The sequence below is a fragment of the Salmo salar genome, chromosome ssa03, assembly GCF_905237065.1.
Source record: "Salmo salar chromosome ssa03, Ssal_v3.1, whole genome shotgun sequence".
NCBI classification, from domain to species: Eukaryota; Metazoa; Chordata; class Actinopteri; order Salmoniformes; family Salmonidae; genus Salmo; species Salmo salar.
In genome coordinates, this window is record NC_059444.1 from 15,143,856 (window position 1) to 15,165,395 (window position 21,540).

At 39.0% G+C, this 21,540-nt stretch overlaps 1 protein-coding gene and 1 long non-coding RNA gene across 2 annotated transcripts; one reads left to right on the forward strand and one right to left on the reverse strand.

The window, feature by feature from the left end:
- Positions 1–1,888: 1,888 nt before the first annotated feature.
- LOC106598999 (uncharacterized) lies at positions 1,889–8,241 on the forward strand. Its single transcript, XR_001327339.2, has 3 exons — positions 1,889–2,046; positions 2,395–2,717; positions 3,037–8,241. It is a non-coding gene; the product is annotated as an uncharacterized lncRNA (long non-coding RNA).
- A 6,471-nt stretch (positions 8,242–14,712) lies between these two features.
- On the reverse strand, positions 14,713–17,134 carry LOC106599003 (growth/differentiation factor 3-like). The gene is made up of 2 exons (XM_045715754.1): positions 16,789–17,134; positions 14,713–16,188 (listed from the first exon to the last, which is right to left on the reverse strand). The coding sequence occupies exons 1-2, from the start codon at positions 17,132–17,134 to the stop codon at positions 15,395–15,397; spliced, it is 1,140 nt and encodes a 379-aa protein (XP_045571710.1). The 3' UTR covers positions 14,713–15,394.
- Between the last annotated feature and the right edge of the window lie 4,406 nt (positions 17,135–21,540).

The window sequence follows — 21,540 nt, forward strand, 5'->3', positions numbered from 1 at the left end:
CACTGGCCAGATGTCCCCACTCAAATGAGTGTGCTTTTAGAATTCTCACTGGGAATCAAATGCATAAACCACTGTCAACCACATCAGTCACTAACATGCTGAAAGTACCAATACTGGCAAAAAAAATCGAATGGTTTTCTTTTCCCCACAGACACACAAGGCTAAAGAGCTACAGGCGCAGTCCAAGCACAATGAAACAATATGCTGTTTCACCCACTATTCAGAGTAGTGGAAATAAATTGGCTGTAAAGTAACCAAGGAAACCATTGAAGAGGGTATACCAGGGCAATGGGTGTGTGGGATTATGTTGTTATTGCCAGCTAAACCCTGAAAAAAACCTTGAAGTTGAGCCTCAGTGAAAAGGCTATAGGTAGCATGGATAAAATGACATCTTAGCCGATTTCTGTGTCCTGCTCCTCAGATATTGTTTACATTAATCTAGTTACATAAACAGCTACAGCAGGCTTCCCTGTACATAGACATGTAATCACAAAAATAACTAAAATGGTTCCATAGTTTATCAATTTAATTTAAATAGAGAGAACTTTTTCCCTGACCCCGACTTCATCTCCACTTCACTTTAGATCCCCCCCAGCCCCTTCCCTCAAAACATTGGTGATGGCAGCCAATATTTGCTGTGAAAATGAATATCCAGCTAAAACACAAACCTGTGCCAATGCTATGCCCCAAAAAAGAGAAGCATTTCTGAAAAATGGATGTATAAATATGTGATAAAAGGTGTAATATCTTTAGATAGGTAGATGGATATATTCGTGGTGGATGGATAAGGTATTTAACGTTTTGTGGGATTGAGATATTCATGGTAACTCATGCTCAAGGCAGTTACTGACAGCAGGGGGAGGTATATCTAAAGAGCAAATTGTTTTCACTACTCTGTTGTGCTTCTGTTGTCTTAGTTGTATGGACAGTCCGTCTAATGTGGTGCCCAGATTTGCTTTCACATTGTTGCTATTTAATGATTTCTGTGGTAAACATGTTAAATTGGGTATAGATAACAGCATGTGGTAGAAAACCCTGTTGTCTTCTATTGTTATGAATCTGGCGAGAGACCAGTTTGTTCTTCCAGATTGATATTTCTGTCATTTCTGTTTTGTGTATGTCAGACACCTGCTAAAATACTGAATTTGCATGTCACACAGCCTTACTGGAAATATGTTTCTGAAAACTGATGAAGTTGTCTTTGTGGTGTATACTTCCTTTGCAAGGCTTCTCCAATGCCACTGGTCATGGTCAGCAGGAAATACAGTGCATTCGGAAAGTATTCAGACCCCTTGACTTTTTCCACATTTTGTTATGTTACAACCTTATTCTAAAATTGATAAACTCATAAATCTACACACAATAACCCATAATGACAAAGCAAAAACTGGTTTTTAGCAGGAAAAAAAACGTATTTTATTTTTTCAAATTCACATTATAAAACCTCTCTGCCAATACACATTATAGTTAGGTTCATTTGAACAGCCAAGCATTTTATTCCTAAATCTATTGAGATGTGGTAGCCTACCACTGCAGTATGCAGACAGTTCTCATTGTGAAAAGAAGATACATTAAAATGTATCACATGAAATTGAAGTAAGCCTAGCAGCTATAATATAATTTCACAGAAATAGTTTGCTGGTGGAAATTACATCAAATTGTGTGGGCTATGGACATAAAAACATATGTCAAATGTGTTCTGGATAGGAGTGATTCAAAACATTATTGCACACTGACTCACTGCTTATCAGTTCATATGAGTGAGTTAAATTATACTATAAAACAATTGCTATTTGAACAGTGAACAATTCAGCAATCATGTACAGTAAAGAAATGAAAGTCCCAAACTTGTGTCTTCCGTGCAGTGTGTTCTATTTTTTCTATGAGGTAATGAGGCTTTCACAGGAAATCTTGATGTGACTTTCATTTTTGCTAAGTTCCACTTTTTCACAGTAGAAAAAAGGGAACTTCGAAGTTCAGTCAACAACTTCATCATCTCTCGCTTATAGACCAACTAGAGCACTCTGTTCTTCTCACCAAGGCCTGGTAAAACACATTTTTATTGGTTCTGACCTACTGATCTTCTGTATTTCATGGGTGCTATCTGGGGGCTATTCAAACAATACTGGAATCTGGAAAATGTTCTTAGGATATGCGTTGTATTAATATATTTCTTATTAATTAATTTGTTGTTGATTTCAATTTTAATGAATCGTTTATTTAGCTCATAGGTTATTGAGATTATTTTGCAATGATGACCTGGGTTTGGTTAGTTTAGTTAATGACATAATTTATTGAATGCCTTAAATACCAGACTGTTTATGCATAGTAGGCTACCCTTCTTTTCAACACCCCAAACTGCTGTCATCCAATAATGCATTTTTTCATTCACAGGTCATGATGTCTAATACAACTTGTCTCTCTGCAAACTCTACCACAGACTGCCTAGACTCAGCTTCTTTAAGTTCTTCTGTGGGATATGCTGTGGGTCTTCCTCTGTTCTTCATTGTTCTGGGAGTAGTGATTGCACTGATCTATACCAAGCGCAGTAAATTGAGGAATATGGGGCAGTTAGATCAACTCAAGAGCACAGAGGTCAACACACGTCAGCTTGAGGGTTCCCAATACTCGGCCATGGTCAGACCACCACCCGCTGATCCCAGCCCTATCTACGAGAACTTCACTGACTCCAACAAAACAACCATCAACATGAACAGGTAGGCTACATGATGATGATTAGTTTGGGTTGAAATGTTCAAACAAAGTGCACTGGAAGTTAATTAGGTCATTATATTGAGGAAAATCTGAGTTTGTCTTTGCCTTTTGCAAACTGTTCATTTCCAAGATTTCATTCTTTAATTTTCACAATTGAATTGTATTAATCCTACTGTGTATCAATGACTCAACAATGGACTTTTAACAGAGTTGACAAATGTTGACCACACAACAGTGAGCACACATAGGCCATGTTTGTTGTGGCATAACTGTGCGGGGAAGCATGTTCTGATGTTGGCCCATGTCTACCTGTCTCTCCAGGTCACCCGTTGAACCTGAGGACGTATATCTGCAGTGTGATTTACTCGATGACGCAATTTACAGCAACGACATGTCCTGTAGCCTGGACATACTGCCTCCTGACCCTGAGGAGGAAGATATTTATATAATGCCAGATGTTTTATAGTTACAGCCATAAAGATGACCCTATTCAAATCCAAACGGAGTCATATTTTACTAGGACAGGAAGAGGAATCAAAGGAGCCAATATGTTCTGGTGGCTTTTATGTTTTATCCACCTCTGAAGGAACTTGGCCATATTGACAAAAACATTTGTCTTAATTAGAATCTTTTGCTTTGTTTTACAGACTAAAAGGTATGTTATGTTATTGTACATATTTTAGTTAGTGCCTGCTAGGTTCAGTACAGGGCAACAACTGTTTTGGGCAAATTTAAATATACGTAGCAGTTTAGGCCAAAATGTAAAACATTTTTACAGTGAACTTTTTCACTCTGTAGTTAGGGAGAAGTCGACATTTTCCCAATTGTTCCCCGGAGGGGCGTGTTGCCTAAAAGATTGGCTGTGCTGTGTACACTGCCACTTCAGGAGGTGAGTCCAAGGCTTCTTCCCCCCCCCATTATGGGGTATTGTGTGTAGGCCAATGACAAAAAGTCTTCATCCATTTTAAATTCAGGCTGTAACACAACATAATGTGGAAAAAGTCAAGGGGTGTGAAGACTTTCTGAAGGCCCTGTATAGCAGTCTTGTTGACCGGTCTCGAGTACGGTCTCGAGACCACATATTGAGTGTCTCGGTGTTGTCTCGGTGTCTGATACATTTGGACTCGGTCTTGACTCGGTCTCGGACAGTGAGGACTCATAATTTCTTGCCTAGACCAACAGAGTAAAAAACTCATAATTATCAGCTTCCATTCAGTCCAGTGTTGCAATTTTGTGGTTTTCTTGCCAAATTTGGAAACTTTGAAAACAATGTTGCGGGGGAAAATGTATTGGTCATGGGTGGCAGATTTTTGGCAGTACTTCTAAACTGCACCATTTTACATTACATTTATTTTTATTTTTTTACATTTTAGTCATTTCGCAGACAGTCTTATCCAGAGCGACTTACAGTAGTGAATGCATACATTTCATACATTTCCCTCCCATACTGGTCCCCCGTGGGAATCGAACTCACAGCCCTGGCGTTGCAAACACCATGCTCTACCAACTGAGCCACACGTGACCACCATGGCATTTCTCTTAAAAATATATACATATATTTCACTGTGACCTGCTGCCTCTGACTTTCAGGCAGTGAGCAGGCTGTAACTGAGTGAGTGAGTCAGTGAGTGAGCATATGAATGGGGGAGAGGGAGAGGGCCGGAGGGGTGCGTGTGTGCGTTGAGAGTACTGGTTGAGAGAGTGCTGCAGCAGAGGAAGCTGAGTCACGGAGACAGAGCAGCACCAGTGCACTTTGTGACCACTTTTGACCAGTTGTAGGTAGGCTATTTAGATTGGTCATTATGGAGGCACACTTTTTACATAAAACATATATTAATGCGCCAGAACAGCAACAAAGCATTGGAAAAGGACTTTAGGCCACTAGCGCTGTTTAGATAAGTTTGATCAGAGGTGGTTGAAAGTAAACTGCATTCTAATGTCGACTTTTCTCATGGTTAACCATATCAAGCGAAGGGTTTTACTCATGCTCAGTTCCAGGGTCTGGAGCGCTGTGCGAGTTGAAACTTTAAATGGAAGTTATGGAACACCCTCGCATGCTTCTGTTATGGGAAAAAGTCCACAGTGAAAATGACATTAAATGTGGAGAATGATAGGCTACATCTGCATCTGTTGGCCATCCAGTGGGCTATTCAGTTCTATTCCATTTTAGGCTACTGTGGCCTTCCATTTGAAACAATAAATATGTTGAAATGATTATATTACTGGTGTCATTGCAAACCTATTTGTGTCACTTATGTAGCCTACCTGGAGCAAATGTATCATTCTCCACATTTAATGTCAGTTTCATTGTGGACTTTTCCCTGAAATGATATGTTGGCATGTTGGCCTATCATGGGCTATAGACTACCTGCATCTATCTCAGTAAACCACGGCAAAGTTTAATTGCAATTATAAACCCAGATTTTAGTCATTAGCCTATGCCTATTGAAATAACAAGTCAATCTCGCAAATAGACCATTTATAATGGTTTGTAGTCTTAACATCTGGCACACAATGAAGGCACAATTGACAGAAAATAGCCTAACTTTTTTTTTTTAAAGTTCATCCAAGTGTTTCTTGCGCAGAGATTTGAAGATCCTCTGTCCAACTTTCATCACTCAAACTCTCCTTTCGGATTTATCTATAGTTATGCACATGCTACAATTATAAACTGGGTGGTTTGAGCCCTGAATGTTGATTGGTTGAAAGCCATGGTTTATCAGATGTGTACCACAGGAATGACAAATAACTTGTTTTGACTGCTATGATTAAGCAATAAAGCCCAAGGAGGTATGGCCAATATACCATGGCTAAGGGCTGTTCTTTGTGGTATATGGTCAATATACAACGACTAAGGCATATGTCCTGAGAACAGTCATTAGCCGTGGTAAATTGGCCATGTACCACACCAGATTGGGCTTTCTTGCTTAATCATAGCAGTCAAAACAAGTTAAATCGACATCCATTGAGGGAAAATTATCTGGAGAGTTTAATAAGGGCGATTTATCTTTTCTCTTGCGATATATTCTTAAACTCGCAATAATTATTATTTTAATGGAAAACCAAATGTTGCTTCTTAGTCTACGTCGCAAAAAATTAACTCAATATTCCTTCTTAATTCACTCGATAACGTTATGGAAAAAGTGTTTATTGGATAAATGTGGCAAGTCCTCTTTTGCTGCAAAAAATTATTTGGGCTAGTTTTCAGGCCTTGTACCTGGCAACCCTGATTCAGTCAGTGCATAAAACCACTTCCATAGGCCAAATATATACACTCCTTTCTCGGAACATTAATATCTTAACAGCCTTATCTATTATAGACATGTTTGCACACTGGTGAACCTATAGGCCTTCAGTTTGTGACAGGTTTGTGATTCTGAAAGGACAGCAACCGTAATACCAATGAACTTTTGTAAAAACACAAAGGTCCAATAGTGTAGTGGAGGGTATACTCAGGTATAAACCCAACACAATCTCACACTCAATTCATGCAAATATGTACAAATAGATTTTCAGCAGATTTTGTGTGTTATTGTGTGGCTTAATTTGTGTGAAAAGACACAAATTTTTTGTGCGACTTAATTAATAGGAAAATACACACATTTTTGTGCGACTTCATTCATAGGAAAATACATTTTTGGGGGACAAACTTAGGAACAATCTTTTGAAAGTTATTAGAGCAATGCATGATGGGGTTGTTGTTCTACACTGCCTTTTTTTGTGTCCCACATTTCTTAATTTTAAAAACAAATGTCTTAACAACCCAATCTTGTTAATCAACCAGGTTGTCACCTAAATAATTATAATATAATATTAGCCTTGTTGTTTTTTTATTTGTATTAATGCCAATGCTGTTTTCTATGCTTGTTTTCACATAACACTTTGGAATACTTGTGCTATGTCGGATTTTATGAGGGTCGTCAAATTGGAGTAAAAAGCTTTATTTGTCTGTTTTTATTTTGTGGTATCGATGAAGGTATATGATTGTTTTTTCAGTGGGCATTGCATACAGTATACTCACTTCTTAATCCCTACTGATGCGTATCGAAGTAGTGTAGTGGAGGTATACGACTTATCAATTATGTAGTACAATAGGGAAACCATGCACAAAGTAGCCACACATATAACCTAGTTTCAGCTGAATATCATCTGCAGGCAGCAAGAGTGTGCAGCTCTCAGCTGGTTTTGGCATGGAGCAGCTCACAGAAGAATGACATCGGTAGTGGTAGGGTAGGAAAAACATTTCAACTTATGATATCAGCCAGTAAATGCTAACTAAGGCAACAACGGGTATGCAAACCATGTATTGAAAAAGTTTAGTCCACAGTGTTGGTTAGTTGGCTATTTGTGATGCTCAATTGTCATCATGTACTGTTTGCATCAGGGGTGTAGACATGGATGGGCCTGGTTGGACAGAGGCCCACCCACTGGGGAGCCGGGCCCTGACAGGCCCACCCAATCAGATTGATGTGGTTTAAGCATTGTTGTGGACTTAGACCATCAAATTTTTGTATTTGTTTTATTTTTAAAAAGTGATATTTTGAGAGTGAAAATCTGAAAAATCTATAGGAAAACTCAAAGGACGAGGAGGCTACAATTCCCCATCTTGTTGATGTGCATAACCGAGAGAGTCTACCTTTTCATGGTTGTTACATCAATAAGACTGTAAAGTTCCCATATGTAAGAGGACTTCCGTGGTGTTTACATATTATCAAAAATCCATTCAGGTGTATTTTGTGGCTTTTGGCGAATGCGTTCTAATGATATAAAGTCACACTGTTGCAACTGCCTGTTAACACACAGTCCAGTTCATAGTAAATGATGACAGGTCCTACTGCCTGTAAACACACAGTCCAGTTCATAGTAAATGATGACAGGTCCTACTGCCTGTAAACACACAGTCCAGTTCAAAGTGAATGATGACAGGCCCGTGTGACAAATGGCTTGTTTGTATAAAGGCCTACTGTAGCTCTGATCGGCTATACCGCACCGGTCTGTGAAGACTCCGTTCCTGGACAAGACAGATGTTTTAATTCTGTTCTATTTACTGCAGTATAACGGCCGCTTTCCCACTCTATATTGCTAGAGAATTTTCACAAATGCCTTAGTATACGTAATTCCCAAACATTCTAAGAATTTTTGAAAAAGTGGAAATGACCAGATCTAAGCAGTGGTGTAAAGTACTTAAGTAAAAATACTTTCATGTACTACTTAAGTAGTTTTTGGGGTATCTGTACTTTACTTTGCTATTTATATTTTTGACAACTTTTACTTCACTACATTTCTAAAGAAAATTATGTACTTTTTACTCCATACAGTTCCCTGACACCTAAAAGTACTTGTTACATTTTAAATGCTTAGCAGGACAGGAAAATGGTCCAATTCACGCACTTATCAAGAGAACATCCCTGGTCTTCCCTACTACCTGATCTGGCGGATTCACTAAACACAAATGCTTTGTTTGTAAATGATGTCTGAGTGTTGGAGTGTGCCACTGGCTATCTGTCAATAAAAAACACAAGAGAATTGTGCCGTCTGGTTTGCTTAATATAAGGAATTTGAAATGATTTATACTTTTAATTTTACTTTTGATACTTAAGTACATTTTAGCAATTAAATGTACTTTTGATTCAGAAGTATATTTAAAACCAAATACTTTTAGACTTTTACACAAGTACTATTTTACTGGTTGACTTTCCCTTCTATTTGAGTCATTTTCTATTAAGGTATCTGTACTTTTAATCAAGTATGACAATTGGATATTCTTTCCACCACTGTATCTAAGTGGTTGCTTGTCAGAATATATATTTTTTAAAGTGCCATATTCCTCCTGGGGGTGTAAATGAACAGATTTGAATAAGATTTAATGTTGCTAAAATGCTGTCAGTTGCACTTTAAATGCAACAATGTTTCACATACAAGTTATTTTTGAAGAGATGGTTAACAACAGCTAGCGCACTGCAATAAAACACCCACGATGATCATTTGAAACTGAACTTCTTGTTGAAAGTTATTCTTCAAAAGGGCGAAGCTAACAAATTAGAACCAATATCCTCTTTGATAACACCTGCTGCAGCCGCTGCAATCTAGCTGACAACAAAAGCCAGCTAGTTAGATCATAGGAAACCTACTGCTCGCTATTGCTGAGTGACCTGTTGGCCTTCAAGAAGGAAGAAGTTCCCATACGTTTTTGTAAAAACTGTCCCTTTTATTTAAGTCAAAATATGATTGAATGATTCCACTGTCGCCCCAAAATGTTGCCCTGATACAGGTGAATGGCAGATGCCTTTATTTAGCTTCTGATGGCCTAGCCAATGGATGAATTAGCTAACTCGATTTATCTCCGCAGAGACCAGCAAAGAAAAATCCTGATTGGATTTTTTTTCTCTTCAGTGTTAACCCTTTCCTTTCCAACAAAAACTGAAGAGATTAAATCAGAACATCATTGAAAATAATATTATTATTATTATAATTATTATTTTATAAATCCCAAGCCCTTCTATGAATGCGTAAAGGCCCATTGTTCCGCACTGTGTTTGGGTTAGTAATATTTTGTAGAGTGGCTCTATTTTCCCTCAGCATGCATTTTTTTTTCTGTTCTGAATGTCTAAAGAATCCATATGTTGTTCTGAAATATGAACACAGAAATACTGGACATTTAGAACTCTTATTGTGGTGGTGATTTGATAAAATTACAATCATGGTCTTGAATTGGACTCGCATTTTTCTGGTCTCGGTCTTGACTCTGTCTCGCCCCCCCCCACCCACACCCCCGTCTTGGTCTTGACTCGGACTCGATTTGCTCTGGTCTTGGTCTTGAATCAGTCTCGCTTTAGGTTGTCTCAAACACAACACTGCTGTATAGCCCGCCATTAAAAAAATTCATTGTGAAGCATTTGTGACACGCTACAGGCTGGCAGGAGCACTCAGCATTTCAACAACATGCCTATACAGTTTGCATTTAGGTTGTATAAAATAAAATTGTAAAAAATAATTACTTGGAATTAAATAGTAATGATATGAAAAATGCCTTAGTCATTTTTTTTTAAATACGAGTTTGGCAAGTCTTTGGTTTTGAGTCTCATGCAGTGAGCTAAGCATGCCTGGTTTGTTAATTTATCTTCTCAGATTCTAAAACAGTTTCTAAAACTGCATATCTAAGGCTCTGCTCTGTCCTAGGAGTGAGGTTAAACGGTAGACAGGCTCTCTGCTATCCACTTTATGTTTGAATTATTATTCTGGGTATAGGGAAGGATCACTTGTTTTTTTCCAAGCGTTCAGGGAGGGTCAGGTAAAAATATATATTACTGAAGGGAGCGCCATCCATTTTCCTTTCAGAGAGGTCAGATTTTCTCCAGGTATCCCTCATCATAATTAACTTACAGTCACTTAGAGAGTTGCTGATGGCTTTGATTTCAGCTTCTCCTGTCTCATAAAATAGAAAGGAACAGTCAGTAGAAGACAGGGGATGCCCTTTTTGAATCTGACCATAGGTTATTAAATAGTGTGAAGTGAAGTCATCTGTTGAGCGGACTGGTGATGGGTTGTCTGGGGATGAGCAATAAATAACATTCCTCCTGCACTGAGAGAATGCATATTTGGATGCTTGATTAATTAAATTACGTTTGGTCATTGGTGATGAAGAGAAGCTAGTCAGTGTGATTGTTCAAACATGATGTCTCGCAACGCAAGGGAAATGTTATTTGTTTTACCCGTTGACCCAGTAACAGGTTCTGATAGGATAGGGCCCAGCTACATTATGTCTAAGTGCTCAGCTGACTGATAGCAAAACCAACGAAAGTTCAGGAAGGTTGAAGAGGGTGATAAGCTGATAAGAGCTGAATTAGTAGAATTGTGAACTCAGGATAGAAAAGACAGGAGCTAGCCAGAAAAATAAATAGCAATGCAAAGTTAATGTCTGCTCGCTGTTATCTGCTGTCTTTTATACGCACAGTATTATCAGGAAACATCTGTTTTTCAACGCCGGTTCATGCAACAGACATTAATGTAGACTAATCAAGAAAATACCCCTGGGGGGTATTTTCGGCAGTGTTTCAACCATGATAAGTTTTAATGAGGATCTAAAACTTTAGGTAGATAAATGCAATTCATGTCTAGGGTAGTCAAATGCTGAGGAATAGCAAAAGCATTGAAAATGAGGAAGCGATGCTCAAACTGAAGAAATGGCCCAAAAACATTTAAGATTGAGTCTCCCTGTGTGTTGGAAAAGTTCCAGCAGTGAATTTTGTGTGAGTAGTATAGTGTTTCATTAATGTTTTAAAGGAGACACGTAGAAAGGAAGCAAAAATCACTTTGACCTACAGTACCAGTCAAAAGTTTGGACACACCTATTCATTCGTGTTTTTCTTTATTTTTACTATTTTCTACATTGTAGAATACTAGTGAAGACATCAAAACTATGAAATAACACATATGGAATCATGTAGTAACCCCAAAATATATTTTAGAATCTTCAAAGTATCCACCCTTTGCCTTAATGACAGCTTTGCACACTCTTGGCATTCTCTCAACCAGCTTCACCTGGAATGCTTTTCCAACAGTCTTGAAGGAGTTCCCACATATGCTGAGCACTTGTTGGCTGCTTTTCCTTCACTCTGCGTTCCAACTCATCCCAAACCATCTCAATTTGAACTCTGGGTCTTCCATTCCTGTGGCGGTCCTCATGAGAGCCAGTTTCATCATAGCGCTTGATGGTTTTTGCGATTGCACTTGAAGAACCTTTCAAGGTTCTTGAAATTTTCTGGATTGACTGACCTTCATGTCTTAAAGTAATAATGGACTGTTGTTTCTCTTTGCTTATTTGACCTGTTCTTGCCATAATGTGGACTTTATCTTTTACCTAATAGGGCTATCCTTTTTATACCCACCCTACCTTGTCACAACACAACTGATTGGCTCAAACGCATTAAGAAGGAAAGAAATGTCCACAAATTAACTTTTAACAAGGCACACCTGCTAATTGAAATGCATTCCAGGTGACAACCTCATGAAGCTGGTTGAGAGGATGCCAAGAGTGTGCAAGCTGTCATCAAGGCAAATGGAGGCTACTTTGAAGAATCTCAAATATAAAATATATTTTGATTTGTTTAACACTTTTGTTACTACATGATTCGATATGTGTTTTTTCATAGTTTTGATGTCTACTATTATTCTACAATGTAGAAAATTACTATTCTACAATGTAGAAAATACTACAAATAAAGAAAAACCCTTGAATGAATAGGTGTGTCCAAACTTTTGACTGGGACTGTAGTTTGTAATGGGATACCTTTCAGATTTATCACGCCACAGTGAGTACATCTGAAAGAGAGTGAATGTTAAAAACAGCTTAATTTCAAAGCCCGTTATAACACTGCCTCCTGACTAACCACACTCAACATCCAACGCCACCCACCCAAGTTTGCACAATGATGAAGACTGATTCAGATTTTCATTCCCTGCAAATTGTATACATTGGGTGGTAACAAGACCTTTCAAAACGTAAGATTGAGGGTGTTAATATCAGGTCTTGGCTGTGGAGAAATAGAGGATGGACTTTTAGTAAGCATGAACAAAGAACTTGGGGAATTTCCTGGTGTACATTAGCTGTACTTTTACCAAATGAAGACGGCAAAATTTGTCAATATTTGTATATGTCCGGAGATTGATGACTTACTTATATTCAACTTCCCGGACACTTATGCCACACCCCTCATCAATCTACTGAAGTAATGGACATGTGAACTCAGTACATAGTACTGTATGCCATTGGCGGTCAGTGACGTTTAAGATGAGGGAGGTCACTTTTTTTAATGAGCATTGCCTTATTTCTATTATAGCATATTGGATGAGTGTCATTGATAGTCCATTCACCCAGCTCAATATTACATTGATAGGTTTAGGCTACTACACGATTCTCACATTTTCCATATACCTATCATGAGGTTGCTAAAACTTAGCCTAAGAATGATAATTCATAACGTAGGAGCACAGGTCGAGAGAAAAGGTGACAGACAGTGACATATTCAATACCACCTTGTGCACTCTTACCTGCATCTATCTGATCTAGGGTGTAATCATTAATCCAACAGTTGCAAATGAGAGTCTCTATTGTACAAATTCAGGTATGTTTATCCCCATTTAATTCCGTTTGCTTCCATTTGTGAAACGTTTTTCAACAGAATCGGCGGAATGAATACACCCCTGATCACAGCATGATCATTTTGCTTGTTGTAGAATTCTTTCTCGCATCTACGCACTATCCTCTCACCTTTTCCCTTCGCTTGTGGATTTCAGTGCACAACACATCAGCTGTCTGTAACCAGGTGGAAAAACCTTTCCAAGTCAAACCTTCATATTATAACCACTAATCGCTACACACAGCCTACATCATTAATGTCACCATGTTATCTAACGTCATAGCTATTCAACATAGCTACTAGAACTAACGTGTTAGTAAACCTGCTACAATCATGCAGTACACAGTTACACCGGTGGCAATAAATGTATAAAATCAAAAGTTTACCTTGACTTGGAAGAGTTACAGTGTTGGATAGCCATAGCCAGCTAGCTAACATAGCATCTCTTTCTGTTTGAGACAGATGTTTGAGTAGGCTAGACTAGCTAGCTACATTCTCTAGCCAAGAGAAATTGAAAGTGAAAACAAAATATGAAATATAGCTAGCTAGTTCTCTCTCTCTCTCCCTCTCTCACTTGCTTCTCCTTCATTTATAAATAAATACATTTTTTTTTAAACTGTTCAAATATTGTATTTCTCTCTCTTTGAGTCAACTACTCATTACATTTTATGCACTTTAGTGCTAGCTAGCTATAGCTTATGCTTTCAGTACTAGATTAGAGCTCTGATAGGTTGGAGGACGTCCTCCGGGAAGTTGTCATAATTACTGTGTGAGTCTATGGAACCATGAGCCTCCTAGGTTTTGTATTGAAGTCAATGTACCCAGAGGACGGAAACGAGCTGTCCTCTGGCTTCACCATGGTGTTGCCCTACAGAGTGCTGTTGAGGCTATTGTAGACCTTCATTGCAAAACAGTGTGTTTTAATCAATTATTTGGTGACGTGAATATTTAGTATAGTTTTATCTAAAAAAGCTAACTTTTTTCATGTTTCGCCATTTTATTTTTATGAAATTCACCGAGGAGGATGGTCCTCCCCTCCCTCCTCTGAGGAGCCTCCAATGATGTATGCTTCCCAAAATGTGTTAACGCTTTAGAGTACACAATTTGAAATTATATCAGTATATAAAATATTTTAATAAACATACGCAAATACACATTTGTACTGTATTTGTAAATGTTTATATTTATATGTTTATATTCAAATCTGTGTATATATACACTGTAAAATGTATTTTGAAATGGGCTATCCTCTGACTTTCATATTAAAATCTCTCTCACAATTTACAAAATAGGCCTTCTACACACCAAAATGTTGGGTTATATCCCAAAACAATTGTGTTATATATTGAGTTTTTTTGTTGAATGATTGTTGTTTATTAAGTTGTTTGATAGAAAAACCATCAGGTTAAGTTGCCCGCTACCTGTTTATTGGTTTGTTATCTTTGTCGTTGATAAAAAATTAGATATGATGCTTATAATTATCAAACAGTATCTTTAGCATTATTTGTTCTCTTTATTTATCCAAACTTATCTGTATAATATTTCATTGTGGTTATCGAGATACAGTATTGCCTTTCACATTCCTTTCACATTAAATTACATTAAAATAAATTGTATTTATTGTTTAGAGATATGATATCTGTTCATGGTGCTGAGTTTACAATTCATGTCGTAATGTGTTCTGTGTGCTATTCTTACTGTTATGCAAAATCAAATACTTAGTTCATTTGTCCCGTAGGTCATTCAGTCTTTGGTCAAAGCCACTGTATAAATGGTTTATAACTACAGCTGCAAGATATTGGCTATCATATCTTTTACGGCACACCCTAACTTTGAAATATTATCTAGATGGTTTTCCGTAAAGCACAATCATTTCAAGTTCTTTTACTGTTGCTAAGGAATTAAACACATGGGGTAAACATAATTTGAGAGTAAAAAATATTTGTTGTAAAGTCTGTGTACATATGCATTCAGGCACAACAATCCAACAAACAGTAGGTGTAATATCCACACTACAGTAACTGACATTTTAAAAATAATTTTTTTTCCGGACAAACTTCCAAAATGTTTGGAAATAATACTGTACATAGCATTACATTCAATTGAATACATATTTACAGTGATGTAAGGATCAAGCTAAATAGTGTAACATTGAAAACTACACTACAAACAATACACATAAGTTTTAGAACCTGTTAAATAAATTACAATAAATAATATAATTTGTTACATAGTCTTGGCAGAATATGATATTATGGGCCACATGAGACTAACAAAGTTTATCTTCCAAATAAAATAGTACATTTCAGTCATCGCTCCAGAGTAACTTCTCTCAAAATCCATAGGTGATGGATAATGTTGGGTATTTTTGTTTGCTTAGCTGTTGAAAAGAACACTAGTAATGTCACTAATTGAGCATGACAAATGTTATTTTCTTACATACTTTGAAAACATTATCCATTCTATTTCAGTATGTAGCACTAAAGGAAAAGGTTTGTTCTGACTCTTTTTTGTCCTTGCCTGGGCTTGCCCCGAAGGACTCAAGCACAGTGGCATTTGCTGACAATCAAGTCATTGAAGGGTGTGAGCTTCAACTTTCCCCAACTGTCATAGTGCATGAGGATCACAGGCTCGTAGGCTGCCGGCACGCAACAGGGGTGAGGTGTTGCTCCCTTGTTGATGTGGTGAAGACGAGACTTTGCCTGCGCGTGCATGCTGGCTGGCTTGTAGTTGTGTGGACAGGAGCCGTCGCAGAAATGCATGTTGTAACCAGCGGGGGCCACGACCCAGTCTGACCAGCCAATCTCCTTGAAGGACACATTAATGGATTTTCGGCAGCATCGACCGTCTTCGTCACAGTTGTCCTCTTTGTTGGACCGAGTCCGTCTTCTTCTGCCTGCTGATCTAGGTTCTACAAGGTCTACCTCCAGGACCATCTGAGGGGTCCTCTTGGGATCAGTTCCCTCTTCTAAGGCCAGTTCTACTTCCACAACCAGAGAGTGGCCGTTCGACCTCCCACTCCACTTACCAACCACAGTTCTGATGTCCAAAGTCAAATCACCAGTTCTTGCAGCGACCGTCTGAACAAGGCTCTCTGGGTGAATCAATAGAGAAGAGTTCAGCGGTTTCGTCTCATAGATCTTCACATGAACCTCATCCCTAATCGTGGGCTCGGCAGCTTTAGAACCATCCAACAGCTGTCTGTAGAGCTTCAGCTCAGCCCGGGCCAAAGTGAGCTCCTTCCTGATGTGTGAGTTCTTGTGGAATACAGCTCTGTACCAAAGCACATCTGATGGATGTTCCTCATCACGCCAAAGCACTTTGAGAGGCTCCACTGAAAGAGGTGAAAAGAGGGTTGTTACACAAATGCTCAAGTTCTTAGAATTACTGTCATGGTTTGAATAGGTTGTGCTTTTAAGAGTTGTAACAGATGTGTCTTGTCAAAAAAAGAAAGTGACGTCAAACGATTTAAAACAAAGCTTTGGAGAAGAGGTACTGTGTTACTATCAAGCCTTTGCTAAGACCAAATGTTAATGGTAGGCTTTTGTCGGGAGTGCACACAAAAATGAAGCCCTTTAAGACAAAATTGCTCCTCAGAGCATGACTCACTCATTCTCACAACATATGGTTTCAGAAAACACTCACAGGTACATTAAGATTAATAAAAAAAATGTGTTTGAAGGCTTTTTGTTAGTTTTGTCATAAAAGCGAATTTGAATTCTTCTTGAAGACACAAACGTGGGAGAATGTTTCGGTACACAGGTACACACCTTTTACAAAGCTCAGACCTTTTCTATAAGTTATTAATACACTTTGCATAAAGGCAAAATTCCATGCAGTCAAATCACTATCTAAAGCTTGAATGTCAACAGTCAGGTCCTGTATTGTGGTAGAATCCAGTACAGTAGCGATGTGTCTTTAAGTAAGGACCCACCAATGGCTGGATGAAGCACAGTGGATGCCCTCCTTGGGGAATGCTGGGTTTCCCCCTCCTGACTGGAGCTCCTTCTCAGCTGCCTCAGTGTTTCCCTGTAGAGCCTATGCATCCTCATCAGCTCCTCTTCTGAAGCCATTTCCCTGGGCCTGGCCTCCCTCTCCATCCCCATGGAGCTCAGGATCCCTGTCTTCACTGCCTCCAAGACCAAGGCCCTCTGGTTCTCCTCCTGCCCCAGGCGGGGTGTACCTTCTTGGGTGAGGCGGGGCCGGCCCTCCCCCTGACAGAGGCTGAAGAGGAGGACCACCCGAGAGAAGAGAAAGCACTGTGTGACTGAGCTAGGCATGGTAGGTTTGTTCTCAGAGGAGATGTCAATGTTATGAATGAAATTCCAGACATGCTTTCATATATACAGCTCCTGCATGGCCACACCTCTCCGCTGTCAGGTGAGCACTCCTTCCGCGCTTATACTGTATGTATTGTCATCATTATGTAAAGGATTTAAATATATATGTATTTGTATATACAGTGCATTCGAAAAGTATTCAGACCCTTTCCCTTTCTCCACATTTTGTTAGGTTACAGCCTTATTCTAAAATTGATTAAATATTTTTTTCCCCCTCGTCAATCTACCTACAATACCCCATAATGACAAAGTGAAAATGGGTTTGTAGATATTTTTTGCAAATGTATTAAAAATAAAAAAACAAATACCTTATTTACATAAGTATTCAGACCCTTTGCTATGAGACTCGAAATTGAGCTCAGGTGCATCCTGTTTCCATTGATCATCCTTGAGATGTTTCTACAACTTGATTGGTAAATCACCTGTGGTAAATTAAATTGATTGGACATGATTTGGAATGGCACACACCTGTCTATAAGGTCCCACAGTTGACAGTGCAGGTTAGAGCAAAAACTAAGCCATGAGGTCGAAGGAATTGTCCGTAGAGCTCCGAGACAGGATTGTGTCAAGGCACAGATCTGGTGAAGGGTACCAAAAAATGTCTGCAGCATTGAAGGTCCCCAAGAACACAGTGGCTGGCCAAACTGAGCAATCGGTAAAAACCACATGACAGCCCAATTGGAGTTGCGAAAAGGTACCTAAAGGACTCTCAGACCATGAGAAACAAGATTCTCTGGATTGAACTCTTTGGCATGAATGCCAAGCTTCACGTCAGGAGGAAACCTGCCACCATTCCTACGGTGAAGCATGGTGGTGGCAGCATCATGCTGTGGGGATGTTTTTCGGAGGCAGGGACTGGGTGACTAGTCAGGATCGAGGGAAAGATGAACGGAGCAAAGTACAGAGATCCTTGATGAAAACCTGCTCCAGAGCTCTCAGGACCTCAGACTGGGGCAAAGGTTTACCTTCCAACAGGACAACGACCCTAAGCACACAGCCAAGACAACACAGAAGTGGCTTTGGGGCAAGTCTCTAAATGTCCTTGAGTGGCCCAGCCAGAGCCCGGACTTGAACCAGATCGAACATCTCTGGAGAGACCTGAAAATAACTGTGCAGTGATGTTCCCCATCCAAACCGGCAAAGCTTGAGAGGATGTGCAGAGAAGGGAGAAACTCCCCAAATACAGGTGTGCCAACCTTGTAGCGTCATTCCAGAGAAGACTTGAGGCTTTAATCACTGCCAACAGTGCTTCATCAAAGTACTGAGTAAAGGGTCTGAATACTTATGTAAATGTGATATTTTTTTTATTTTATTTTTTTATCTGTTTTTGCTTTGTAATTATGGGGTATTGTCTGTAGATTGAAGAGGAAAAAAACAATTCGATCCATTTTAGAATAAAATATAAATATATTTGAGATTCTTCAAAGTAGCCACCCTTTTCCTTGATGACAGCTTTGCACACTCTTGGCATTCTCTCAATGCTGAGCATTTGTTGGCTGCTTTTCCTTCACTCTGCGTTCCTACTCATCCCAAACCATCTCAATTGGTTTGAGGTCGGGTGATTGTGGAGGCCAGGTCATCTGATGCAGCACTCCATCACTCTCTTTCTTGGTCAAATAGCCCTTACACAGCCTGGAGGTGTATTTTGTGTTATTGTCCTGTTGAAAAACAAATAATAGTCCCACTGATCGCAAACCAGATGGGATGGCGTATTGCTGCAGAATGCTGTGGTAGCCATGCTGGTTAAGTGGGCCTTGAATTCTAAATAAATCACAAAGCAAAGCACCCCCACACCATCACACCTCCTCCTCACAAAGACACGGCAGTTGGAACCTAAAATCCCAAATTTGGACTCATCAGACCAAAGTACAGATTTCCACCGTTCTAATGTCCATTACTCGTGTTTCTTGGCCAAATGTTGTTTTATTTTTTTTTAAATGTAACCTTTATTTAACTAGGCAAGTCAGTTAAGAACAAATTCTTATTTACAATGACGGCCTAGGAACAGTGGGTTAACTGCCTTGCTCAGGGGCAGAACAACAGACTTTTACCTTGTCAGCTCGGGGATTCAATCTGGCACAATGCTCTAACCAACAGGCTACCTGAAGAAAGTCTCTTCTTATTGGTGTCCTTTAGTGGTGTATATTTATTTAGCTTATACTGACGCATCATTTGTCAAGTAAATGACGTACACTACTGTATATCCTGTAATCATTCATTATAGTGGATGGATCTGTGGAGAGGGTTCTACCTGGAACCAAAAGGGTTCTTCAAAGGGTTCTCCTATGGGGATAGCCGAATAACCCTTTTAAGTTCTAGATAGCACCTTTTTTTCTAACAGTCACTGACATGATGAAATAATCATGTGCCCTGTGATTTCCACCTTGGGGCTAAAAGTGTGTGAAAGGTGACCAAGTATGAATCATCGACAGACCGACAGTGACATAACATTTCTCATGACAGGCTATTGAGTAATCAGCCTTAAGCCAACTGCCAGCATTACAAAGGAAATGTTCTATTTTTGAGACTGGATGGCAAACTGCAACAATTTCATCACCTGTGAACTGATGATAGAGCATTGTCTCTCCCATCACATTCTGGATTCCACAAGGGCAATAGCATGTTTGAAGTGACAGTGTTGTATAGCCTATCAGGGTTGGACTTAATTCGAATTAGGGGCAGTCAATTCAGGAAGTGATTTGAATCAAAAATTCAGAAATGTAAAACTTTTGAAATAAATAGCTACTTTTCAGTTTATTGAGAAGTAATTGAAAATAAATGCCCTTTTTCAGATTATTTAATTGTAATTTTTGTTTACTTCCTCAATTGACTGCCTTCAATTGGCATTGATCCCAACCCTGTCGCCTATATGGGTGACCACTCATTCTTCACTTAATTTTCAATGCCATCTAACTAACGGAATGGGTGGACATTTGGGCATGCTCTTTTCAAGAGTTGGTATATGTATTTAGAAGGTGTATTGTTGAGTAGCTTGAATCGTTTTATAAGAACGTATCAGTATTTTAAATGTTTTGCTCATGGCATAACTATCATTTTATAGCAATTATTTTATACAATGTAGCAATGTCAATGCAGGTCTCACAAGCAAAGATGTCACTTTGGGTCAATTCTATTTAATTGAGCTTTCAATTAAGTTTTCAATTCATGAATTATTACATTTCTTGAATATCTACAATCTGAATAGGTTTGAACCATAGTCATTCATAAGAAACATAAGCACTAGTGAGCATTCTCTTCCCAAATATCTCACCCAATTGCCCCTGAAATGTGTTTCATTAGGAAGGACCTGAATTTTGCTGACAATGTGACCTTACCTGGAAAAACTCTAAGCCCTACTTAGATAACATTCAACTTCATACAGATGTAGGATCTTAATTTGATCATCCTGTTGCAGGAAAACTTTACCACAATGCAGGAAATGTAAGACTTGTAGTGTATTTGACATTTAAAAAGGCTTCTGAAATGTGTAATTTCCACTTATAAATTTCATACTTGATTTTTACTTACGAAAAAAATATATATATATATATATTTCACCTTATTTAACCAGGTAAGCTTGTTGAGAACAAGTTCTCATTTACAACTGCGACCTGGCCAAGATAAAACAAAGCAGTGCGACACAAACAACAACACAGAGTTACACATGGAATAAACAAGCGTACAGTCATTAACACAACAGAAAAAAAGAAAGACTATATACAGTGTGTGCAAATGGTGTGAGGAGGTAGGCAATAAATAGGCCATAGTAGCGAAGTAATTACAATTTAGCAGATTAACACTGGAGTGATAAATGAGCAGATGATGATGTGCAAGTAGAGATACTGGTGTGCAAAAGAGCAGAAAAGTAAATACAAGCAATATGGGGATGAGGTAGGTAGATTGGGTGGGCTATTTACCAATGGACTATGTACAGCTGCAGCGATCGGTTAGCTGCTCAGATAGCTGATGTTTAAAGTTAGTGAGGGAAATATAAGTCTCCAGCTTCAGCGATTTTGCAATTCGTTCCAGTCACTGGCAGCAGAGAACTGGAAGGAAACGCGGTGTTGGCTTTGGGGATGACCAGTGAGATATACCTGCTGTAGCGTGTGCTACGGGTGGGTGTTGTTATCGTGACCAGTGATCTGAGAGAAGGCGGAGCTTTACCTAGCATAGACTTATAGATGACCTGGAGCCAGTGGGTTTGGCGACGAATATGTAGCGAGGGCCAGCCGACTAGAGCATACAGGTCGCAGTGGTGGGTGTTATAAGGGGCTTTGGTAACAAAATGGATGGCACTGTGATAGACTGCATCCAGTTTGCTGAGTAGAGTATTGGAAGCTATTTTG

What these genes read in the sequence shown, in the direction of transcription:
- LOC106599003 (XM_045715754.1), bottom strand. Translation starts at nt 17,134, where the DNA reads ATGCCTAGCTCAGTCACACAGTGCTTTCTCTTCTCTCGGGTGGTCCTC. An exon ending in TGTGCTTCATCCAGCCATTG is followed by an intron (nt 16,189 to 16,788) that starts GTGGGTCCTTAC and finishes CACCTCTTTCAG; the next exon opens with TGGAGCCTCTCAAAGTGCTT.